The 21,422-nt window shown below is 39.3% G+C and overlaps 1 protein-coding gene across 2 annotated transcripts in view; it reads left to right on the top strand.

Moving 5' to 3' along the window:
- The first annotated feature begins 6,382 nt into the window (after positions 1 to 6,382).
- Positions 6,383 to 21,422, top strand: part of adss2 (adenylosuccinate synthase 2) — a 29,783-nt gene continuing 14,743 nt past the window's right edge. Inside the window, exons 1-2 of one of the 2 annotated variants that reach the window (XM_079690387.1) lie at positions 6,383 to 6,623; positions 18,748 to 18,850. In XM_079690387.1, coding sequence (XP_079546513.1) covers positions 6,441 to 6,623; positions 18,748 to 18,850 — 286 coding nt within the window. In that variant the 5' untranslated portion in view covers positions 6,383 to 6,440. Of the gene's footprint in view, positions 6,624 to 7,624; positions 7,679 to 18,747; positions 18,851 to 21,422 lie in introns of those variants that run through there. The other variant, XM_079690388.1, reaches the window with a different exon arrangement.

Here is a 21,422-nt window from a genome sequence, read left to right as displayed (position 1 = left end):
TACACAAAGAATTGTGCACTTTGAGAACATGCACAATCTCGAGGACCACTAAGTGGTGCAACACGTTTAATATGAGTAATAATTGAATAGAGATTGGTAAAGCAATTGTTTCTCCAGCTTTGCAGCAGTGTGGCATAGTTACTGCACTAATTGTCAAAAAGTATTGTAAGCATTTGTATGTATGTGTTGTTTGTGGGGGGCGTTCAGTGTTTTTTTTTTTAAATGTGAACAATTAAATTGACCTAATCCAAAATACTTATTTAAAGTGTTTTTTTCCACTCTAAAGATACAGCTCTGGAAAAAAATCAAAAGACCACTGCAGCATTATCAGTTTCTCTGGTTTTACTATTTATAGGTTTGTGTTTAAGTTAAATTAACATTTTTTTATTATTATTCTTTAAACTTCTGACAACATTTCTCTGTTGAGATGCATCACTTATGAACATATTCATTATTAACAGCCTTATGTAACACAACCAAAAGTGTGCATCTTTGGGATTGTCCCTTACCTTTCAGACACAGTCATGTAGCTTTTTATCCTTTTATGGTTACATGCTCCTAACCCTGGGGAGATAAAGCTGTTGATGTTGTCATGCACTGCTGTAAAATGTATTACAATCAATGACTCATCAGTGAGGCACAGGTGAACTATTAGTCACTGAGCATGAAGAAATACTCAAAACTACAGAATATATCTAAAAGAGTGCTGAAAGGGAATCAATTAAACCCTTTGCCTTTGTGTGTTAACATTATTAAAATCAGTTGATATAAATTTCACATTTTTCAAAATCTATAATCTTACAGCACGTCACTCTGCTCTCATGCCGTTATTTGCCACACTGGCTTTATTGGTACACTCTGAAATAGGTATACACCGATACACTAAATCAAGAATATTGAACTGAATCATGAACTCAAGAATCAAATCTGAATCTGACTCAGATGACAACTAAATAAGCTTTGAAAGGTCCCCGATTATACTGTTTTTCATCAATATATTATAGGTCTCAGATATATACAAAACATGTCTCTGAAGTGTTTGGCTCCAAACACCAAACCGATCATTGCAGCATCCCATAATCCCCTCTGTTTCAGCCCTGTTTCCAAAGTGCTGATTCTCTGTCTGTTACTTTAGATGAAAATAAGGACCCCTCCCCACGCCCCTCTGAGAGAGATTTAGTTAAAAATAACTCAATGGTGATCTAGGAGAAGATTCAGGTGATAAGGTGTGGACACACACACACACACACACACACACACACACACACACACACACACACACACAGACACACACACACACACACACACACACACACACACACACATGTTGATGTATAACAGACATGAAAAAGTGGATTTTGCATAATAGATTACCTTTAAGTCTCCATAATTATATGAACTGCTCAAGTGTGTTCCATGAGGTCAATGTATAGGGATTATCTAAATGGTCCGGGGAGGCTGGGGAAAAATTATGTAATTTTTACAAAGGGTAATCACAAAGAATTGTTTCTTTACTGCCAGTAAGCCACATTTTAGCTGAAACTCAACTGTTTAATCCCATTTAAGTTAGAAGATCCAGTAATACATTTTGTAGGTTCGTGAATAGTCTTACTTCATTGCTGGATTCTCAAAGTAATACTATTACTGTTGTGGGGAGCCTTGTTATATTCTTAAATAGTAGTGTTGTGTTTATAAAAGATAAGCCATGCTGTGATTGTAATACATTTCGCTATAAGTGCAGTGTGAAGGAATTTGACCATGAATGCCAACCTTTGTTTTACTCTGCAATCTGTTCTCATGCAGGACACTGTCATAAGTGTGTCAGATAACAGGAAGTGACATTGCGTTAACTACAGGAAGATGACTATCTGCGCTTTGACTTAGAAAACCTTTTCAATGTTTTTTAAAAGCTAGAAGGCGTGTGCACTATTAAAACACACCTTCCAGCTTTCTAGTAAACTGACTCAGCTATCATCATCCCTTTAAGGTCACTTATTATGCAAAATCCAATTTTTCATGTCTGTTATACATTCAACCTCTCTCTTTTTGTCCTGATCCATTTATATAAAAACCTGTCTGAAAATGAGCTGATCACATTTTGACCACCTTATGATAATCATAACGATGTTTTGGCCTGTGTAACCATTAGCCAATCACCAAGGTACCCCCCCCCCCCCCCCACCTTATCACCTGAACCATTGTGTTATTTTTAACCAAATATCTCAAACACTTCAGAGACATGTTTTGTATATATCTGAGACTTATAATATATTGATGAAAACATTATTATAGGGAACCTTTAAATAGAGCTATGATCAAGGGGCTATGTTCTTTTTGTTTTATAATGCCTTATCACTGTAATAATAACACAACGAAGGTAAAGACAATGGTTTTATAACTAATTCCTGATGTAAATGGATTAGCTGGGTGACTAACCCCACGTTTTATAAATTGTGGATATTGATGTCACCATCAAATCTGCAACGTTATAATCTTGAGGGCGCGTTTTGCTTTCTGTTGTAATGTGATGCATCTGCTAGGAAATACAGAATGACCTGCTAGACGGGTAGAGACTTACAATGACATCCATTTGTTGATAAAGAAGGCTTTTTAAAGAGGATCCTGAGTCATGACCTGCACTGCTCTCTGTTGTTCCCCCTCTTCGCAATCTGTCCCACGCTAAACTCAAAGGAGATGAAAGGAAGTTGGTGATATGAGCTCAACCTGACACCTTACAGCTCAATCTGCAGTAAACAGGCTTCAACAAAAACAAGAAAGAAGTTTGACTGAAATTAATGCATATTTTGCTTTTACTTTTAATCATTTTGACAAACAAACATATTGTATTTTCACAGTTTGTTTTCACATGTTTTACAAAACATATTTTATTATTTGTTGCCTTTTTGTCTCATGTGTAATTTGACAAAATGTGATAAATGAACACTTGTGTTTATTTCTGATCACCACCAGAGGGAGCCAAATGATTCGGCTGTGATGAATAAAATGTACATTTTGAAATTACAATTTAGTCGGATTTAGAAAGTGTGTTTTAACCACGTTATTGCTGTTTATTGAGAAGAATGGAGAGCTTATGTTAGTGTTAGTAAATATTGTTACTAACCAGTATAACCTGTTATTTTTAAGACTTTACTGTACACTTTGGTTCATGTTGTTGCATGTAGTGGCACATTTCCATTGCAGGGCCTCGCTCGGTTTAGTACGGTATAGTTAGGCCAGGCTCACTTTATGCTGCGTTTCCATTACAGTTTAGTAGCTGGGCAGTAACTATAGTAACGCAGTTTATTTGGGAATTGTTGTTCAACTTGTGTGGATTCCAGCGCGTGTGGGTATTAGAGGGAATGAGGTAGTGGATCAACTGGCAAAATGTGGTTTGAAAGCAAACAAGATTGATATAATTGTACCCATCAGTAGAGCAGAAGTCAAGTCAGTTACAAAAGTTGTTATGAAGCAACAATGGCAAAAGTTATGGGAAAGTAACACTAAAGGAAGACATTTATACCAGATACAAAGGGAAGTAGGAACAGAAAGGACTTGGGGGAGTAGTAGAAGAGAACAGAGCATTAACAGCAGGATACAATTGGGTCACTCTGGATTAAACAATGCATCTGATTGGAAAACATCCAACTGGCAATTGTGATGGTTGCCAACTACCAGAGACAATACCTCATGTATTTTTTAGCTGCCCGGAATATACAAGGCAAAGACTCATGCTGAAAACTGCACTGGAACAATTTAACATCAAGGACATAGATTTCAAGGCAATATACGAAAGTAAATCAAGAAATGAAGTAAACAAGCTGATCTTCAAGTTCCTCAAAAACACTGGTCTGAGGACAAGGATTTAATATGAACATTAAATAAATTAACAGTAGGTGGCGATATATGCTCCAAGTGGAGGCGATTCGCCATTAATAAAAGAAGAAGAAGAAGAAAAAGAAGAAGAAAATAGTAACGCAGTTTAGGCGGAGCCGCGATGTCATCTTCAATAGCTGCTTTCACACCGAGAAATCACATACAATGCGTGTTTTGTAAATGGAGATCGGCTACACAAACCACAGAGTGTCTGTGTCATGGCGAATACAGTCGCTGGTTTATTTATGTCTGTATAGGACGTTGTTGTGAGTGTGGACGGTCGGAGCATATGCTGCGTTAGTTTAGCCGATCTCCATTTAGACAACACGCATTTGAAAAGGTTGTTCACCTGCCATCTGTCTGCAGACTTGTCAAAGCATTAATTCATGGTTTTTACTAACCGGTATCAGTATGTTGTTACTTCAGCTTCATTTAGAAAAAATGTGTATTACAATTAAATCACGGTCAAATAGGTTCATCTTGTTGTAGTTGTAGCCCCCTTGCCAGCGATTCTCTCTCTAGTTTAGCATACTCAGCCCAACTCAGCCTGATTGTTGGCCCGGAAAGAACCTCAATTTTATGTGGCCAGAAAACTGTGAAATAGTACCCGCTAGCCGGTACTACGCTAAGTGGAAACGCAACCAAAAACGGGCTCCGCGCTGTAATGGAAATGCGCCATAAGAACCTCAATTTTATTGGGCCAGAAAAACTGTGAAAAAGTACCCGCTAGCCGGTACTACGCCCAGTGGAAACGCAACCAAAAACGGGCCTCGCACGGCACGCTTAAACCGCGCTCCGTGCTGTAGTGGAAATGCGCCAGTGTTTGTTTGAAAATGTCAACTGTTATCATTTCAAATAAAATAAAGTTACTTATTCAGTTACTTATTTATAAATGGCTTGTTTTGGCATTTCACAATGATTTTAGGATGTTTTGTGTTTTTAATTGTTGTCTTTTGTGAACCAAGAAAACTGGTGACCATATTAGGCAAGCTTTTAAGGATATGCCTATAATGCGTTATACGTGTGTATATTTTTTTACAGTTTTAAACTGTTCAGGGTTACGTGTGAAAATCCGGATATGGTTTTCCCTATGACAGTTGACAATTAATGAATAAAAGAATAACAGCCAGGTCAGGTTAAACGGGTTAAAGGAAGATATCATAACAACAGGTATTCAATCCAGATAATAATGAATTTGGAAAAGTGCACGGCAATAAATATAATTCAGAGAGTGAGACAAAAAAATAATAATGAGATATATGAGAATACATCTATTTTATGTTTGTGTTTTTTTATTTTCTACTCCTTTTCCATTTTCACATATTGTGCAATGCCTTGTTTTAATAGGCTGTGACGAGAACATGTCCCAAATTGGGATCAATAAAGTGAATCAAGAAATAAATGAATACAATTAAATATATATACAAAATAAAATAAACATAAATTATTTGTACTATTATACTATATTCATGTATTCAGTTTAATATTTAATATTCCATCCCTCACATACTTATGTATATATAATAACTTGCTTTATATTTAGTTTTGGTTATTGTTAATATGTAAATGCAACATATATATCAACACATATATTTTCTACTTTTTTGTTTATTTCTAGTCTTTTTAATTTGTATTGTACAGTACAATGCCATGTCTTTTATGCTGTTGCAACACAAACATTTCCCAAATTGGGATCAATAAAGTACTATCTTATTTTATTATTTTTCTTAACCCTTAGATGCACGAGTGACTGGAACCTACACCCTATAAGTGGGTCAAAAAGGACCCATATTAGAATAATATGTGTTTTCATGCCATTTTTGTCATTTTGGTTAAGAAAAATCACTTGTATAGTATTTAGTATTATATTTTGGTTCACACTAGAAATATTTTATATTTAATTTTTCACTATTTAGAATTTTACAATTAGTTTTTACATTGTGAAACAAAAACGAAATTCCATAGAACATGCATGCGGGTCACTTTTGACCCACTTATGGAAGCTTGGGGTAGTAATACAAAAACTTAATTTAAATTTAAAATTTGAATAGCATGATATCCGAAACATGTTCTTTGAGGAATAGCTGGAATAAGAAAACCACCTCCACGGGGCAAAAAAGACCCACTTATACATCTAAGGGTTAACATTGCACACAATGTACAACAATATTTTGTATTGCTGCCGATTTTTATTCCATATTTCATTCCATTCCATTGCAATGTAAATACTGTTATATTTTACTATATTTTTGTATTATTTTAAATATTTGTCTAGTTCTCTACCTGTGTTTTTAATTCTTGTTTTATGTATGCACCACGACACCAAGTCAAATTCCTCGTAGGCTACGTGTAAACCTACCTGGTAATAAATCTGTTTCTGTTTCTGATCTATCTATTAATCTTTATTTATTTTTTTTCCTCCTCCGATACAGTAGGTGTCAGTATGCACCTTGGAAGTAGTATACACAATCTTCCAATAGACCTGTAGAAGAAGGAGGAGGCGTTTCTTTGGTGCAGCAGCACGGTGCGAAAAGGCGCACAAGTGTAGTCAGGCAGCGAGCAGCAGCATGTGGGAGATTCAGGAAACCTCCGGGGCCAAAAACGGTGGCGATAGCCCGACTGACCGGGCACTGAGGCCGGCCGTGGGCAACAGGGTCAGCGTGGTGCTCGGAGCTCAGTGGGGCGACGAGGGGAAAGGGAAAGTTGTGGATCTTCTGGCACAAAACGCGGATATGGTGTGCAGATGTCAGGTTGGTCCCTACTCATACTACTACCTTCATGATGCATTTACTTGTCATGCATTAATCTGGTTACCCCTCTCTTAAGTTTGAGATCATGCTCATAGTAGATAGCGAGCATCTCATTCACTGTCTTCTTCTCAATGTTTTGCTAATGTCACCTTGAATCCCTGCTAGCTGCTTTTAGCTCCTCTGACACATTTTAATGTCTGTGATCATGACTCCTGTCGCGTGCACATGACTAAATCCTGCAGGCACCTTTGGCCAACTAAAGTGACCAGGTGCATCCCTTCTGACCGGGCTGTGGTGCTCTCCATTGGTGCGTCAGAGAGCTAGCAAAGGGACTCCAATACTGTTGGCTGCAGGCTTTTATTCACTCTGCATGGGAGCTGATGTTTCATTTTATACTGTGTCATCTGTGGTGTTAGTCAAAGCATTATCCTGGTTTTTAGCTTGAGCTGAATGCTGCTTTATCTACATAAAAGTTGTGCGAATTAATCAGATATTATGGTGTTAGTCAGATGACAAATTCGTTTTTTGACTGGTCAAGGAAAAAGCTAAATCACAAAATGCTTTGTCAAAAATGTTCAGTGTCAATTCTGCCGATTATTGCTCTCTGCTTTGTTTTGTGTAGTATTGGTTCAGTGTCAGAATCATTTTAGAGGGTAAAGGGCCAAATTGCCCCGTAATTCAGGCAATTTGCACCATTAATCACAATCTAGGGGTGGACATGTTGTCATTGTTGTAACAATGCCTTTAAATCTCAAACATCGGGGGTCAAAATAGCCCTAAATTGCCCTTTGAATTCTTCTGAAATGTTCCTCCCTGCAGGCGTCACTTCCTCTGTAAACACTACACACTGTGGTTTTTAGACCTGCCCATACATGCACCACCTTATCATTTTGGACATGCTGGGAGGGGACATGGTGTAAAACCAGACAACATACATAATCTGTTGACAACATATTCTCAACTTTGTCAACATGAACGAACCAATTATTATCAGCATATAAGGGGTGTTTTAAAACATGCGTAGTTGTGACCGAGAGGCTTCCTCTTTAACAGATGTAAGTATAAAGAGGTGTGATTGTGCAGCAAGTTGTTATTCACCTTCCCTTATTTTTCTTATTTAATCTGCTCTTTACTCTTGCTGTTGTAATACCGTACATTTCCCAGTTGTGAGACAAGTAAAGGAATTCTAATTCTGGCTATTTCAGCACAATGACTGTGTTGTTGTTGATGTTGTTTTATCTTATCAAGCTGTGTGTTTTAATGACATCCATGTGACCCCTCCACTTGGATTTATCTCTAGCACGTTGGCTCAGTGTGGTTTGACTCCTGGCACTTTGTGATGTTGAATTTGCATCCAGTCTAGTTTTCTAATGCAAAACTGGTGGTTTAGAGATGCTGAAATGATGACATGGGCCGGGCTAACTCAACCCTTTGCCCACTGTTGACTGGGGAGTCTCTGGTAGACAGTCAGGAAAAGCGGTTGATGAAGACTGGTCCCTTGTTTTGTGATGATGGTCTTGAACAACATACTAAAAGGATAATACAGGACACGGTTAAAACCATACAGCCCAGCACGTGCACTCCGCTCTGCATCAGCCAAACAGCTCGCTGCGCCCGCACTGCGAGGGGGACCCAAGTTCCCATCAGCAAAAACATGTGGGTTTGCTATCCTGGCTCCAAAATGGTGGAATGAGCTCCCCATTGACATCAGGACAGCAGAAAGCTTACACGTCTTCCGGCGCAGACTAAAAACTCATCTCTTTCGACTCCACTTCGAGCGATAGAATGACTAACCAAGCACTTATATACTAACAAAGGACTGGCTTATCTAAAGCCAGTTGAGTAGCACTTGAAATGTTTTGGCTCTATGAAACCTGATGTACTTATATGATTCTGTTTTCTTCAAGTTTGTATCTTCTTGGTCAAATGCACTTATTGTAAGTCGCTTTGAATAAAAGCGTCAGCTAAATGTAATGTAATTTAAGAGGTGTTGTACTTATCCATAGTCCGTGTATTATGGCTGTCAGCATGACCCCAGTTTAGAGACGGTATCAGCACAGAAGCAAGGCAATAAACTGCTGCAGATAGTGGCTGCCGCAAATGTATTTTAGCCACCTGGAAAAATCCATATCAGTTTAAATGTACACTATGTTTAGAATATTGTCACCGCTTTACCTTGCTGTCAGACAGCCCGCTCCAATGGGAACCTTAAAGAGGACCTATTATGTTTTTGGGGGTTTTCCCTTTCCTGTAGTGTGTAATACAAGTTTCTGTGCATTTTGAAATGGTCTGCAGAGGCTAAAATCCCAAAGTTCCCTTCAGAGGGAGTTTCTCTATGCTCTCTATAAAACTACCAGACTCCGTTGACAAAAACATGAATTCTACCTTGCAGAACCATGGTCTACTGTTGCGTCGAGCACTTTATTTGTCTGTGTTGTGACTTAGGTGACAGTTTTTAAACCACCTCTCTTTTAAGAAAGCTGAAGTCCAGCCAGCCTGTAGAGGAGTGTGGAGGTCGTATTTCAGTCTACTGGTCTACGATGTGCTGATGTGTGTCACTGCATTCAGTCAACCTGACTCAACTTGAATGAATAACTCTTTTTTTTGTGTTGGTAGTAACAAGCGTCTTGGGAACAAAACGTGTGAAACATGACTGCTGTGTTTTAGCACAACAACGCAGTGTACTTTTTGTACAAGTAAACCCTCTCAGTTGTTTTTGTTGACACTTTGCCTTCTCTAAAGTCTGTGTTTATACTGAAGTGAGAGACTTGGCAAACTGAGAATAAAATCTGAATATAAAAGCTCGCTCACTTTTGCCTTTTTATTGGCTAGTGAGAAGAGGCAATTTTTCGTCAGTGCTCTTTGACGGAGAAACTATGTAAAAGAGACAATTTTTGAAGTTATCATTTTTTACTACTATTTATTTTAGCTATACTTGAAATACACTGATACCGAATTATCTACGAGAAAAGCTCATATCTTACCATAACTTATCACCATCTCCATATCTTTCTTATCTTGTGATTGCTCGTAAATCTGTGTTCTATTAGTTGCGCCTGTCGATAACGAGTTGACATAACAAAGATTCTCCGAAGCCTCACAGCTTCTTGTTCCAGCAGTCCTGTCGAGCAGGAGACGTGTAAAAATAAACCGCTTTCTGGCACTCCCCCATATGTTATGGTGCGTGTGTTTATGGTTGTTGGGCTGCTGGAGCAGTTGATCTTTTTTTTTAAATAAGCTTTGCCAGCAGGGCTGCTCGGTGTTTCTTACAGTCGAGACCTCTGGGTTCCTAGAAGTTACAGTTGGGGTTACAAGAAAGGAAAGAGCGGGTTAAACTTAGGGGTGCTACCAGAAAAACAAATCCCCGGAGACGCACGGCAGGAATATTGAATATCCTGCTTCAACAAGTACATGGTGCTAAATCTTGCTAATTAGCCTCCAAGCTCCAACATACTCAAGTCAAATGTGGCTAAAATGGTCTGACAATCCCAAACATTAATGCAAGCTGTGGCTTCATTCACAGCTAATCATTTGAAATAAAACATTCAAAACAGAAAATTAGAAAAGTGTTCTGTTTTTCTAGCTACAGATTTCTATTGACAAATGAGAATTATAAATGTGTGGAAACTAGTGACCCTTTAATCCTTTCAATATCTATCATATGTGTAAAGACCTATTCATTGCATTAAAAAAGGAGCCTAATAAAGGACCACAATAATTCAACTTGTCTCATTTATTACCTCACAGTTAGTTTACTTTCCACACAGCACTGAGGTCTGTACAGTTAAATCAATACGATATTAATACAAATATTTTAGATCGAGTCGATTACATTAACCAGCAACGTTACATTTTCTGGCAGTAGTTTGTCAAATGTGAAGATTATTTCTGCTTTTCTTTGTCTCTTATGTTTGTACATCGATTTTGTTTGTAGCTGGGAAAAACAAGGAAATTGAAAATGTCGCCTTGGGCTCTGGGAAAGATTTATGACCACTTTTCACCATCAACCTGACTTTGGAGTCAAAAACATTGAATTGATTGGTAGAGAAAATAATCGGCATCTTGAGACTGAAGCCAAGTTGGTACATTTGTCAGGCCTGGTCTGTAAAATCAACCCAATTCATTTTAGAAAGGTAGGGGTGACGGACAGAAGATGGCGGTAGATAAAAAGGTCAACAGTATTTGCCACACAGAAATGATCAGCTAAATCTGATCCTGAAGGTTCATTTTAATAAACTCTGCTACCAAGCTACACTAGTCATACATTTGTCATAAATAATAATGAATGAATACATAACATAAAAGCAGAAGTGTTTCATGGCTAAGAAAATTATGATAGTACAATATTATGGCCATTCCGTCTGATTGAAGAAACTTGTCAGGCAGACGTATTTCTTGTTAACCAGTTTTTACCACTTAAGAATTTATATGAATGGTAAAAAATCCCTATACAACATTTAGACACCAAGATGTTGAGGAACACCCTTTTGTTTTGACAGGACAGGACACACTGGCTTGTTGCTACAGAGCTGTGTACTGAAACCAAGGTGTGGCTGTCAAACAGAGATGATTGTCTGTTCACCCTTTCACTGGACATGTTGTTAAATAGATGTTGTGTGCACGAGATCTTCCAACAGTTAAAATGGTTAATGGAAGGAGTTCACATGCACAGAAGTCAAACCTGTCGAACAGAAATCCTGCATACCTCCAGGACTTTAGTGACACAAGTACTTTCTCGTCATGTTAAAACAAACAATTAAAAAGTGCAGATGGTTGCAAACAATCAGGGTGTGACATTGAGACCTTAAACGTATCCAGGAGGTGTTTTCTGTTCTCTCCATGTTTCCCTGCTGCTTAGAGACAACTTTATACACAACATGTGTTTACTAATAAACAAACATTCAACCAATGTCTGATTGTGATCTTTGACACAAGTAAGGTCTGTAGAGAAATGAAGCTGCATCAGACTTCATTAGACTGGATCTTACTCTTACTTACTATTACTCAATAGGCAAGGCAAGTTTATTTATATAGCACCTTTCAACACAAGGCAATTCAAGGTGCTTTACAAAAATGAAAGACATTCAGACAAAGGCATTTAAAAACAGTCATTAAAAACAAAAGATAAGAAACATTAATAGAAAAAATGCATGAATAAAAAGTTACAGTTTAAGATATGAATAGTTCACACAGAAGTTCCATTTTACTGATGCCTTTCTTTGTGGTTTCTCCGAACATGAGCTGTGTACGCTTGTATGGCACATACGTCCCGAGCAGCATACACAGAGAAAACCAGCAAGAAGAAAGTGCCCAGACACTGGTTCCCTGGGGTTACTAGCCCAAAATGTTCATGAACCAAAAACGAAACACAACCGCTCTGATTCAATTTAAAAGCAGCGGCAAAAAGAAAAGTCTTCAGCCTGGATTTAAAAGTAGTACGAGTTGCAGCGGACAACTAGACAGACATTTTATCAGCAACTATATTAATTATCAAACGATTCTTTCATTTTTTTATACAAAATTGTAAACGCATTTTTGGTTCTAGCAGTGTAAATTACTTGTTGTAAATTAAAATATTTAATTAAATTGTTGTGCTGTTAGTCGGACTAAACAACACATTTGGATAAGGCGCTCTGATCTCTGGGAAATGAACATGTTTCAATATGTTCTTACATTTCATCGACAAAACCAGGGAAAATGTGCAGATTTCACAATTATGAAGGAAATAAAGTCACACAGTTTGGTTAACATTTAAGGTCTGTTTATTTCAACTGTTCCTGAATGTGAGAGCTTAAACCTTTATAATACAACTATATTTACTAAAATAATGAGCAGAGTTTGTGACTGAATCTTAAAAATACTCATCAATATAAAAAGGGTCACAGGTCCAGATCAGATAACATGGACCTTTAACACCAACCCGGAAACTCAGCCTGTCATTCAGATGTCATGCTAAACCCCTCCTTTATCCGTCCATACTTTTTTGTCAACTCATAGCCATTCTACTTACCGTATTATGGGGGTCACAATTCCCCACATCCAAGCACGATTGAAAGTAAAATCTTTGGTTTTCTGCTCAAACTTCTTTTATTTACATGTAAACAGATAGGTTACATGGTTTCAATCTGAAGGTCTCTGCCAGTTATCTGTAACACAAATGTAGGAAGAGCAACAGAGGAGGAATCAAAGAAACCATAATAGTAAGGCCCCGGCCCCACGAGGACAAAAACGCTCGTTTGCGTTACTGTTTAGTGTCATATAGACCGTTCGGCCACATGAGGACGACCGAATATGACAGTAAACAACTGCGGAAACGATAACGGGTCCCAAGGTGGATAGAACGGCATACGCAACGCTCTGGGGGGTCCAACAGCTCCGTGTGTGCGCCCTATACGATCATTTTCTGATAATGATGACGCAATAGCCCCGCCTCTCCCCACCTCTGCTGCTCACCCCCGCGTCAAAGTAAACTGCACACTGAATTCAGATTATTTATCTTTCTCTCGATATGGACATAAACGCGAGTGAAGTCTAATTTGACAGGACGGAGACACGCAGCTCTGCTCACCTGCAGCTCCTCCCACTGTGATGCAGCAGTGAACTGAGCAAAACACACATTTTGAGTCAGACAATCACCCTTAGCTATTTTAATTACCTCTCAAACTACCTAAACTAGTTATAAATATGTTTATTTTTACTGTCGGCCGGGTCACTCATTACTGGATCAGCTGATGCATGAGACAGACTGTGGCCGTTTCTCAATCTCGAGGATGCTGGCTTGATAGTCGCGTACTTCCAAGTCACTTCCTTCAGAAACGAAGCAAGTATGCTTCCAAGCCACGGCTTTGGAAAACGAAGAAGAATGGAACAGGCTAACAAGTGTGCCACTTGTTAGCTAACGGTTTCAACATAAACTGTTCCGAAAATAAATACCTCACGATGTCTATCTAATTATGAACTTGCTTTACTTTCACGGAACACATTTTTGGTGATAACATAAGTATACAAAGTAACATATTTACCAACATATGTTCCACGCCACTACATACTCACATTTAAATGTGTGCTGCGTCGGTTCAACAATTCTCCGCAAGGGTTTTTGAAATTGGTCCGTGCGCAAAGCATTGTGGGGATTTGAAGGACGCGAAGTCTACCCATGTGCAGCCTCGAAATTACCCCCAAACCAAGGACGTGGCCTCGGTGGAATTCCAAGTATGCTGGAGATTGGAACAGTCCTTCGGCGGCACTCGATAACGTAGCATCCTTGAAATATTGGCTTGGAAGCCAGTATCCTCGAGATTGAGGCCGTTTCTCAATCACTAGGATACTGGCTTGGTAGTTGCATACTTCCAAGTCACTTCCTTCAGAAACGAAGCAAGTATACTTCCAAGCCACGGCTTCGGAAAACAAAGAAGAATGGAACAGGCTAACAAGTGTGCCACTCTCTCTAATGGTTTCAACCTAAACTGTACTGAAAATAAATACCTCACGATGTCTATCTAATTATGAACTTGCTCTACTTTCACGGAACACATTTTTGGTGATAACAAATGCAACAAAGTAACATATTTACCAACACATGTTCTACGCCACTACATAATTACATTTAAATGTGTGCTGCTGCGTCGGTTCAGCCATTCTCCGCAAGGGTTTTTGAAATTGGTCCGTGCGCAAAGCATTGTGGGGATTTGAAGGATGCGAAGTCTACCCATGTGCAGCCTCGAAATTACCCCCATACCAAGGACGTGGCCTCGGTGGAATTCCAAGTATGCTGGAGATTGGAACAGTCCTTCGGCGGCACTCGATGACGTAGTATCCCTGAAATATTGGCTTGGAAGCCAGTATCCTCGCGATTGAGAAACGGCCTGAGAAACGGCCACTGACGCTGTCCGAAGAGAGGGAGGAAAAAGAGAGGCTCCGTGTATTATATTATATAGAGTCGTTATTCATTTGTTTTAAAGCTCAATAAGTAACAAAGAAGACCTTTGACTGGCACTTTTATAATTTTGTCCGGAAGATTAAAACTTTAATACACGTTGTCTGGCGAAAAACACTGCCCGGTTCCCTCGACCCCCACCGCGTTGAATAAACAGAAGGGCAACCATGACAACCGTGCTTCTTCGCTGCTTTTGTGGAGGAAGTTACAGCGCAACGTACAGGCTCCTGCATGTACTGCAGCTTCTCCAGCGGTTGGAGCTAAACGGAGTTGTCTCGTGTGAACAGACATTATCCGGTGAATATTGCGTGTGGACGGAATCTTTTTTGCGTTTGCGTTAATCCTATGCGTTTAGCCGTATGCGTCCTCGTGGGGCCGGGGCCTAAAGTTATAATATGGACAATGAGCATGTTATTATGTCTCCTTAAAGTATATTGTGCTCGGAAATGACTGAGGTCAGGAGGAATCTCCCCTGACTCCACTCAAGTCTTTATGACCTCTTGTAGCAATCTCAGAGTGTACTCAGTGATAATACAGCAGCACACAGACCACAGCACAGTAGCAGTAGTGTAATAAAAGTAGAGTTTCTCATGATGGAAATAAGAGGCCGATCACGGGACACTAGGAGAACCAGGGTTAGGTTCTGTGGGGGGATGGGATGGATCATAAAAGTATCTAAAAAGGAGATGCATCTGTTCCCCCTCTCCACCTTCAGGGTGCTGCGGTGGCCAGGAATAACTCTGTGTGCTCGGAGCACATGCTGGGCTTGATTTACATCCACAGGTCACAGGATGCACTGAGATCAATTGGCACCCAGCGGAGCGAGCGCATGAATGCATCTGCACAGCGGAAAATAGAGATATTACAATAGTTTCCTTCACGCATAAGTCCTCTTTCCTTCAGCTTGGCTTGTGTTCTTGACACCGCTAATATCATCTTCTCTTTCTTTTCCATCTGTAAGTCCATGAGCTGCGGAGTGTCTCACTGTGAAACACAAAGCAGAGCGGAGCAGAGCAGAATGTTCCCGTCCGAGGAATCGCTGTTCTCCTTCTTGGCTTTATCTACATTGTCAGCTGTGCTAAATCATCTACTGGCAAATACAGTATGTAGCAAACCGATTAACATCCACCGACCCATATCGTCTCTGTTAAATACCAGTTCAATTCCCTCCGTCAGCCATCGTGACCCACCATGTCGTTTTTATGATTTTAGATTTTGGTAAAAATGTTAAATAAACAACATTGCTTTAGGTATTAAGTGCATGATATTAAAGAGGCCCTATTATGCTTCTCTTTTCTGTAGTGTGTGTTTGTGCATGTAAATGTCTGCTAAGGCATACATCCAGGGCCGCCCCTGGCCAACTTGGGGCCCCAAGCGACATTGTGAGATGAGCCCCCCCCCCCTCAACCGACAGGAGTGAACAACGTTTTTTTGAAAACAAAGTAGGCGACTTTGCAAATATAATTCCTGTTTATTATTATTATTATTATTATTATTATTATTATTATTATTATTATTATCAAAACAGTTGATAATGGTAAATGTGCATACTGTCGTTCAGTATGCGTTTACAGGTGAATACGTCTGCATTTCCTGCCAAATACTAGCCTCAAAAAGATTAAAATATAATTAATGCAAATAAACTACTTCTACTAATAATCATAATCAATTCAATAATATAAATACTATATTATTGTATTATTATATAGTTGTAATATAGTCAAGACAAAACATGCTTATGACATGCTAAAAAACTGATATTTCTTAAATCTGTATTAAAATGTAGTTCCCTCTGTCAGCAATGTATCAACAACTACACACACATTTCTATCAGTATGTCTTTGTGTTGTGGTTGACATGATGATGAATGTTAGGAGTTAAGGGGAGAAGCTGAGCATCACCATGAAATGTGCAAATTGACATAAAAATGAAAAGGGGAAAAATGCTCCATGTTTTTTTGGCTGTAAACTTTAACTGTTATGTAAGCCAACTAGACAGACAGTTTATCACTCTTCCTCCTGTACATTAGCAGATAAAAGGCATAACATACTTGAATGAATGGTAAATAAAGAATGCTGGAAATAACTGCATCTCGATTAGCCTGCTATTGCTGCTCAAAGTAAGTTCTTCATGTTGTGAATTGCAGCTGATGTTTTAATATGGCAATTGGCAATTTGACTTATACAACATTCGCAAGTTGTACATTTGACTCAGACAATAACCCACCTTCGAGTGATGCTCTAGTTTCTTCGTGTTTTGTGTTTTTTCCCTCTTGCTTGCGCCGGACTGAAACTGTCTTTTCACCGACATCTCTTCACTTGCACTAGTGGCCGTATCAAAGCCGTGATTGGTCAGATGTTGATTAATTGCAACGGTGTCGGGTTACAGACGTGCTCCCCTTGTCACCTCTCGTGTGTCAGCGGGGGGTGCACGGAGAACTGCGCGGAGAACTGCGCACAACAGCTGAGGCCCTCTCGGCGGGGCCCCCTGCGCAAGGCGGGGCCCCATGCAGCCTGCGTGATTGGCCTGTAGGGAGGGGCGGCCCTGCATACATCCCAAAGTTTCCTCCTAAGGGAGTTTCTCTCCCACACACTCCCCCCCTCCTGCTGGAAACACCTCAATTGGACTCCTTTGTATACGTCCTTAACACAATAGGTGCTTTCACACCGGAGTACTTTTCCCGTTTCGTTTCGATAGTTCTTGGGATTTTGCGTTCACACCAAAAAGAGAACTTAGTTCATGAGAACTTTTACCCCCTTTTCAGTCCCTGCTAGAGAGGTGGTACTTTCCTGGGGAGAAAAAAGTTCCCATTTCTGTTTGGCTGGGCGAATTGCAAACCACGCCCCGTAAAACTCGAAAAAGTTTTTGAAGCCGCCATTGTATTTGCTGGCATTAGCATTATTAGCATTAGCATTAGCCCCGCGCACCAAATGAAAGAGAATAACTTATGGCAACACAAAAGAAAACATGGGAGCGGTGGAGATGAGGAGGTGTTGGCGTTCTGGCGATTTACTCGGAAGGCTTCAGTAGAAGCTGCTGGGAGTCCCAGCAGCTTCTACTGAAGCCAGTCCCCAACTCCAGGGACTTCCGGCCGGGGACTTCGGGTGGCAGTATACGCCGTGAAGTTGTTTGCGGCCTGCCAGTAAACCCAAAGCAGCAGAAGAAGAAGAAGTGACGTCAGCGGCTTCATTTGTGTAATCTTCCCTCTGGGAACTTATTCCGGTGTGAACGCGATCGGCTCTTAGATCCATGGGGGTACTAAGTGCTGGGAACTAAGTACGGCAAAGTACTTGGTGTGAAAGCGGCTTGTGACATCACTATGTAACACTTTTGGTTCTATTGGCTAGCGCTCTCCAACACATTTTATGTGATAGGCTAAGGGCCGGCCCTTAGCCTATCACATGAAAAGAGGTGCGGCATCACAGGCATTATGAGAAAAATAATGTCACAAAATACAATTATGAACCTGAAAAAGAACATAATATGTTCTCTTAATAACTTTAAGAGGAAAATAGCCAAGAAAATTACTTGGAGAAATGTGGAACTCATGACCAGCTATTTGGCGGAAAAAGGCTAATTACAATATGTTAACATCGTTAAAAGCGTAGAATTTAACATGCAGTACTACTAGAAAAAGGATTAGGTTAAGAATAGAGAAATTATCTTGTGGCCTATTGACTGTCAAAGCCGTGGTTTATGTTTGGCCTTGGTTTTATGATTGGACTTGATTGTGCCAAAAAAGGCTGGATAGTTTGTCAGAGGGTTGCCAAACAGCACATGATCACTTTGATGGCGACTGGTGGCTTTAAAGGGTGAAGTTTAAAAGTGAACTGCAGTTTGTTTCTGATGTAAGAGCAGCAAGTCTTTACAGGATCTTGATGTTGGTCCCAAAACATTATTACATAACACCTCATCCACAATAACAACAGTCCATTTTACTGACATGCAAGTTTACACTGTAGTGAGAATGTCACTCGAGATCTGAATGCATCATGAGCAGGAGTCTCCAAGCAACCGCACAGAGCATCACACACACTAACAAACAGAGGCGAGTGTGTGTGTGTGATGCTTGTTGCTACTCGCCAAACTATTCGGCCTGCCTTTCAGCCCAGCTAAACAAAGTTTCAGAGCGTCCATTAGGTGTCTCTGAGTTTCTGTTTGTCTCATAGCTCTCTGTCTCGTCTGCAGGGCGGCAACAACGCAGGACACACAGTGGTGGTGGACTCGGTGGAGTACGACTTCCACCTCCTGCCCAGCGGCATCATCAACCCCAAGGTCACCGCCTTCATTGGTGTGTAACGCACACAAATGCAGACTTAAATTCACTCTCAGTGTTGGTTCGATCTACACACACTTACTGAGGTGCACACACCCTTCAATCAGAATACCTTTATTCGTCCCACAGGGGGGGAAATGTACATTTGTTACAGCAGAAAAGAGCCAAAGACAGCTTAATGTTAACTAAGAAGAATGTATAAAGAAAATATTAAAGAAGTATCTGTAACAGTTCTGAAGATTTAGCAGCCAGGTATATATTGCACAGTAATTAACGGCATTTTTATATATATATATATATATATATATATTGCACATATTGCACATAGTTGGTATTTAACAACAAGTGGTGTTATAGTGTCTGTGTGTGGGGGTCTACTAGGGGCCGTGGTGGTTATATAGTCTGACCGCTACAGAAAGGAAGGACTTGCGGCTTCAAAGATTCAAAGGCTTTATTGTCATGTGCACACACAGTAGCTACAGTTTAATTATGGCAATACAAATCTTAAATCCCATGCTCCTCCAACAATGCAACATCAATATAAAGAAGAAGTAAACAATAAAAAAACACTTCAAGAAGAAGATAACATAAATTATAGGGCTGCTCGATTATGGCAAAAATCATAATCTCGATTATTTGGGTCGATAATTGTAATTGCGATTATTAAATGCGATTATTCATTGACTTTGAAAACATCCATTTATTGTACTTTAAAACAAATACAAATAATAATTAGAACTTTTTAACTGTTGAATTATACGTTCAGGATAATCAACTTTAAAACCAATATAAAATAAATTATACATTCATGTCTACATTTAAATAAATAATATCAAAATAATAAATACCAATAAACAAGATCAACAAACATGTTGCAGTGCACTGTCACAACCTGAAAACTCCTTAACATATAGCCACTATTTTGGTAAAACATATTCAAAATATTCCACTCAGTTAAACGTTAAAGGCTGGCCAACCGTCATGGTCCAGAAGTAACAGGAAATAAATGTTGAACTACAATTTAAGACTAAATTAAAATGTTTTGGCCACCATGGCAAATGCTGGTAGGGCTGCTCATGTCATCTCTTAAAGATTTTTTTCTAGAAACACCATCCTGTTTACATGGTCTGGTTTCAGAGATGAGCGCAGGCAGGTGACAATACTGCCACCTGTACTGAAGACTAGGGCTGCTCGATTATGGTAAAAATCATAATCTCGATTATTTGGGTCAATAATTGATATCACGATTAATAAAAACGATTATCCATTTACTTTGAAAACATCAATTTATTGGAGAAACAGTTGATTACCCTGAACTTTAAGCATAATTCAACTAAAAAATAAAAATAAATGTATAAAGAAAAAAAGTAATAATAATAATAAAAAAAATAATCGTTTCATTTCGATTACGTTTTTTTCGGAATCGTTGCAAGCCATAATCGTAATCGCGATTAAAATATGATTTAATTGAGCAGCCCTAATGGAGAAGTGAACTACATGTCAAATAAATACAATAAGAGAAAGATGCAAGTGACCGAGTAAAAGCTTTGCTCGTACACAATTACCCACGGACTCTCGTTCCAAGGGCATTTTTCCTGGCTGTTTTCTCAAGAATTGATCGACTGCTTTTAGCCGCGCGGCAGGAGCTCCATGTTGATGCTGCTTCAGTGAGAGTGGTGTTGGATCAGAGCCAGACTGCATCACATCCACTCATCTGCAGTAACTTCATTAGCTAATGGTGTCTTGCTCTTACTTCTTGGCCTCCAGCACTCTTACTCTGTGGAGCTGTATGATCCGTCAATATCCAATCACATTAATGCTCTTTCTTCTATCTGCATTAATGCGTTATGCTGGCACACACACTCAGAATGTCTTTCAGCTCAGTGTGTCTGGTGTGTTCTTGAGCACTTGCCCCACAAACAGATATGGGACCAATAGTACAACAAAGTAATTCAATGAAAGCCATGTTTATTTTTTGTTTTTATAGAAGTCTCCACTTTTTGCCAGATGTTCATGTTAAAAATGCAAGTGCGTCCACATGATCAGATCACTCATGGTATGCACATTGATCTATCCAGGAGGGTAGTCCCTCTGTAGAGTTTTATGGTTAAATGGAGAGCATTTCTGGCATTTTATTCTCACTGCTGTCCATTTTTAAGTTGCGAAAGGATTTCGTTTTTATAAAGCAATTGATAACTCTGGCCAAATCTAGAGGCCACTTAGTTTTCTTTTAAAAAAAGAGTACTGCAGCAACAACAAATTATTTAGTATTATTGGTGTTACTTGATAGTGCTTAGACAAACTTATTTATTTCGGTTACACAGAAGAACAAAGGAGCATTTATCAAATCAAATCAAGTTGTATTGATAGAGCACATTTAAAAGCGATTTTTGGTCGAGCCAAAGTGCTGTACATGTAATAAAAACACTTTACTTCAATCACAATAAAAGACAATAATTTACAACAGAAATATAAAAAACAAAAACACAGGGAATAGTCAGGTGTCATACTCCGCTCTGACTAGAAGGCCAGAGAGAAGAAGTGTGTCTTGGGTGATGATTTAAAACCCCCTAGTGTCTGGGCTGAC

Source organism: Notothenia rossii, assembly GCF_949606895.1.
Source record: "Notothenia rossii genome assembly, chromosome: 6".
NCBI classification, from domain to species: Eukaryota; Metazoa; Chordata; class Actinopteri; order Perciformes; family Nototheniidae; genus Notothenia; species Notothenia rossii.
The sequence above is the reverse complement of the archived record's forward strand: the minus strand, read 5'-3'. Positions and strand labels throughout refer to the sequence as shown.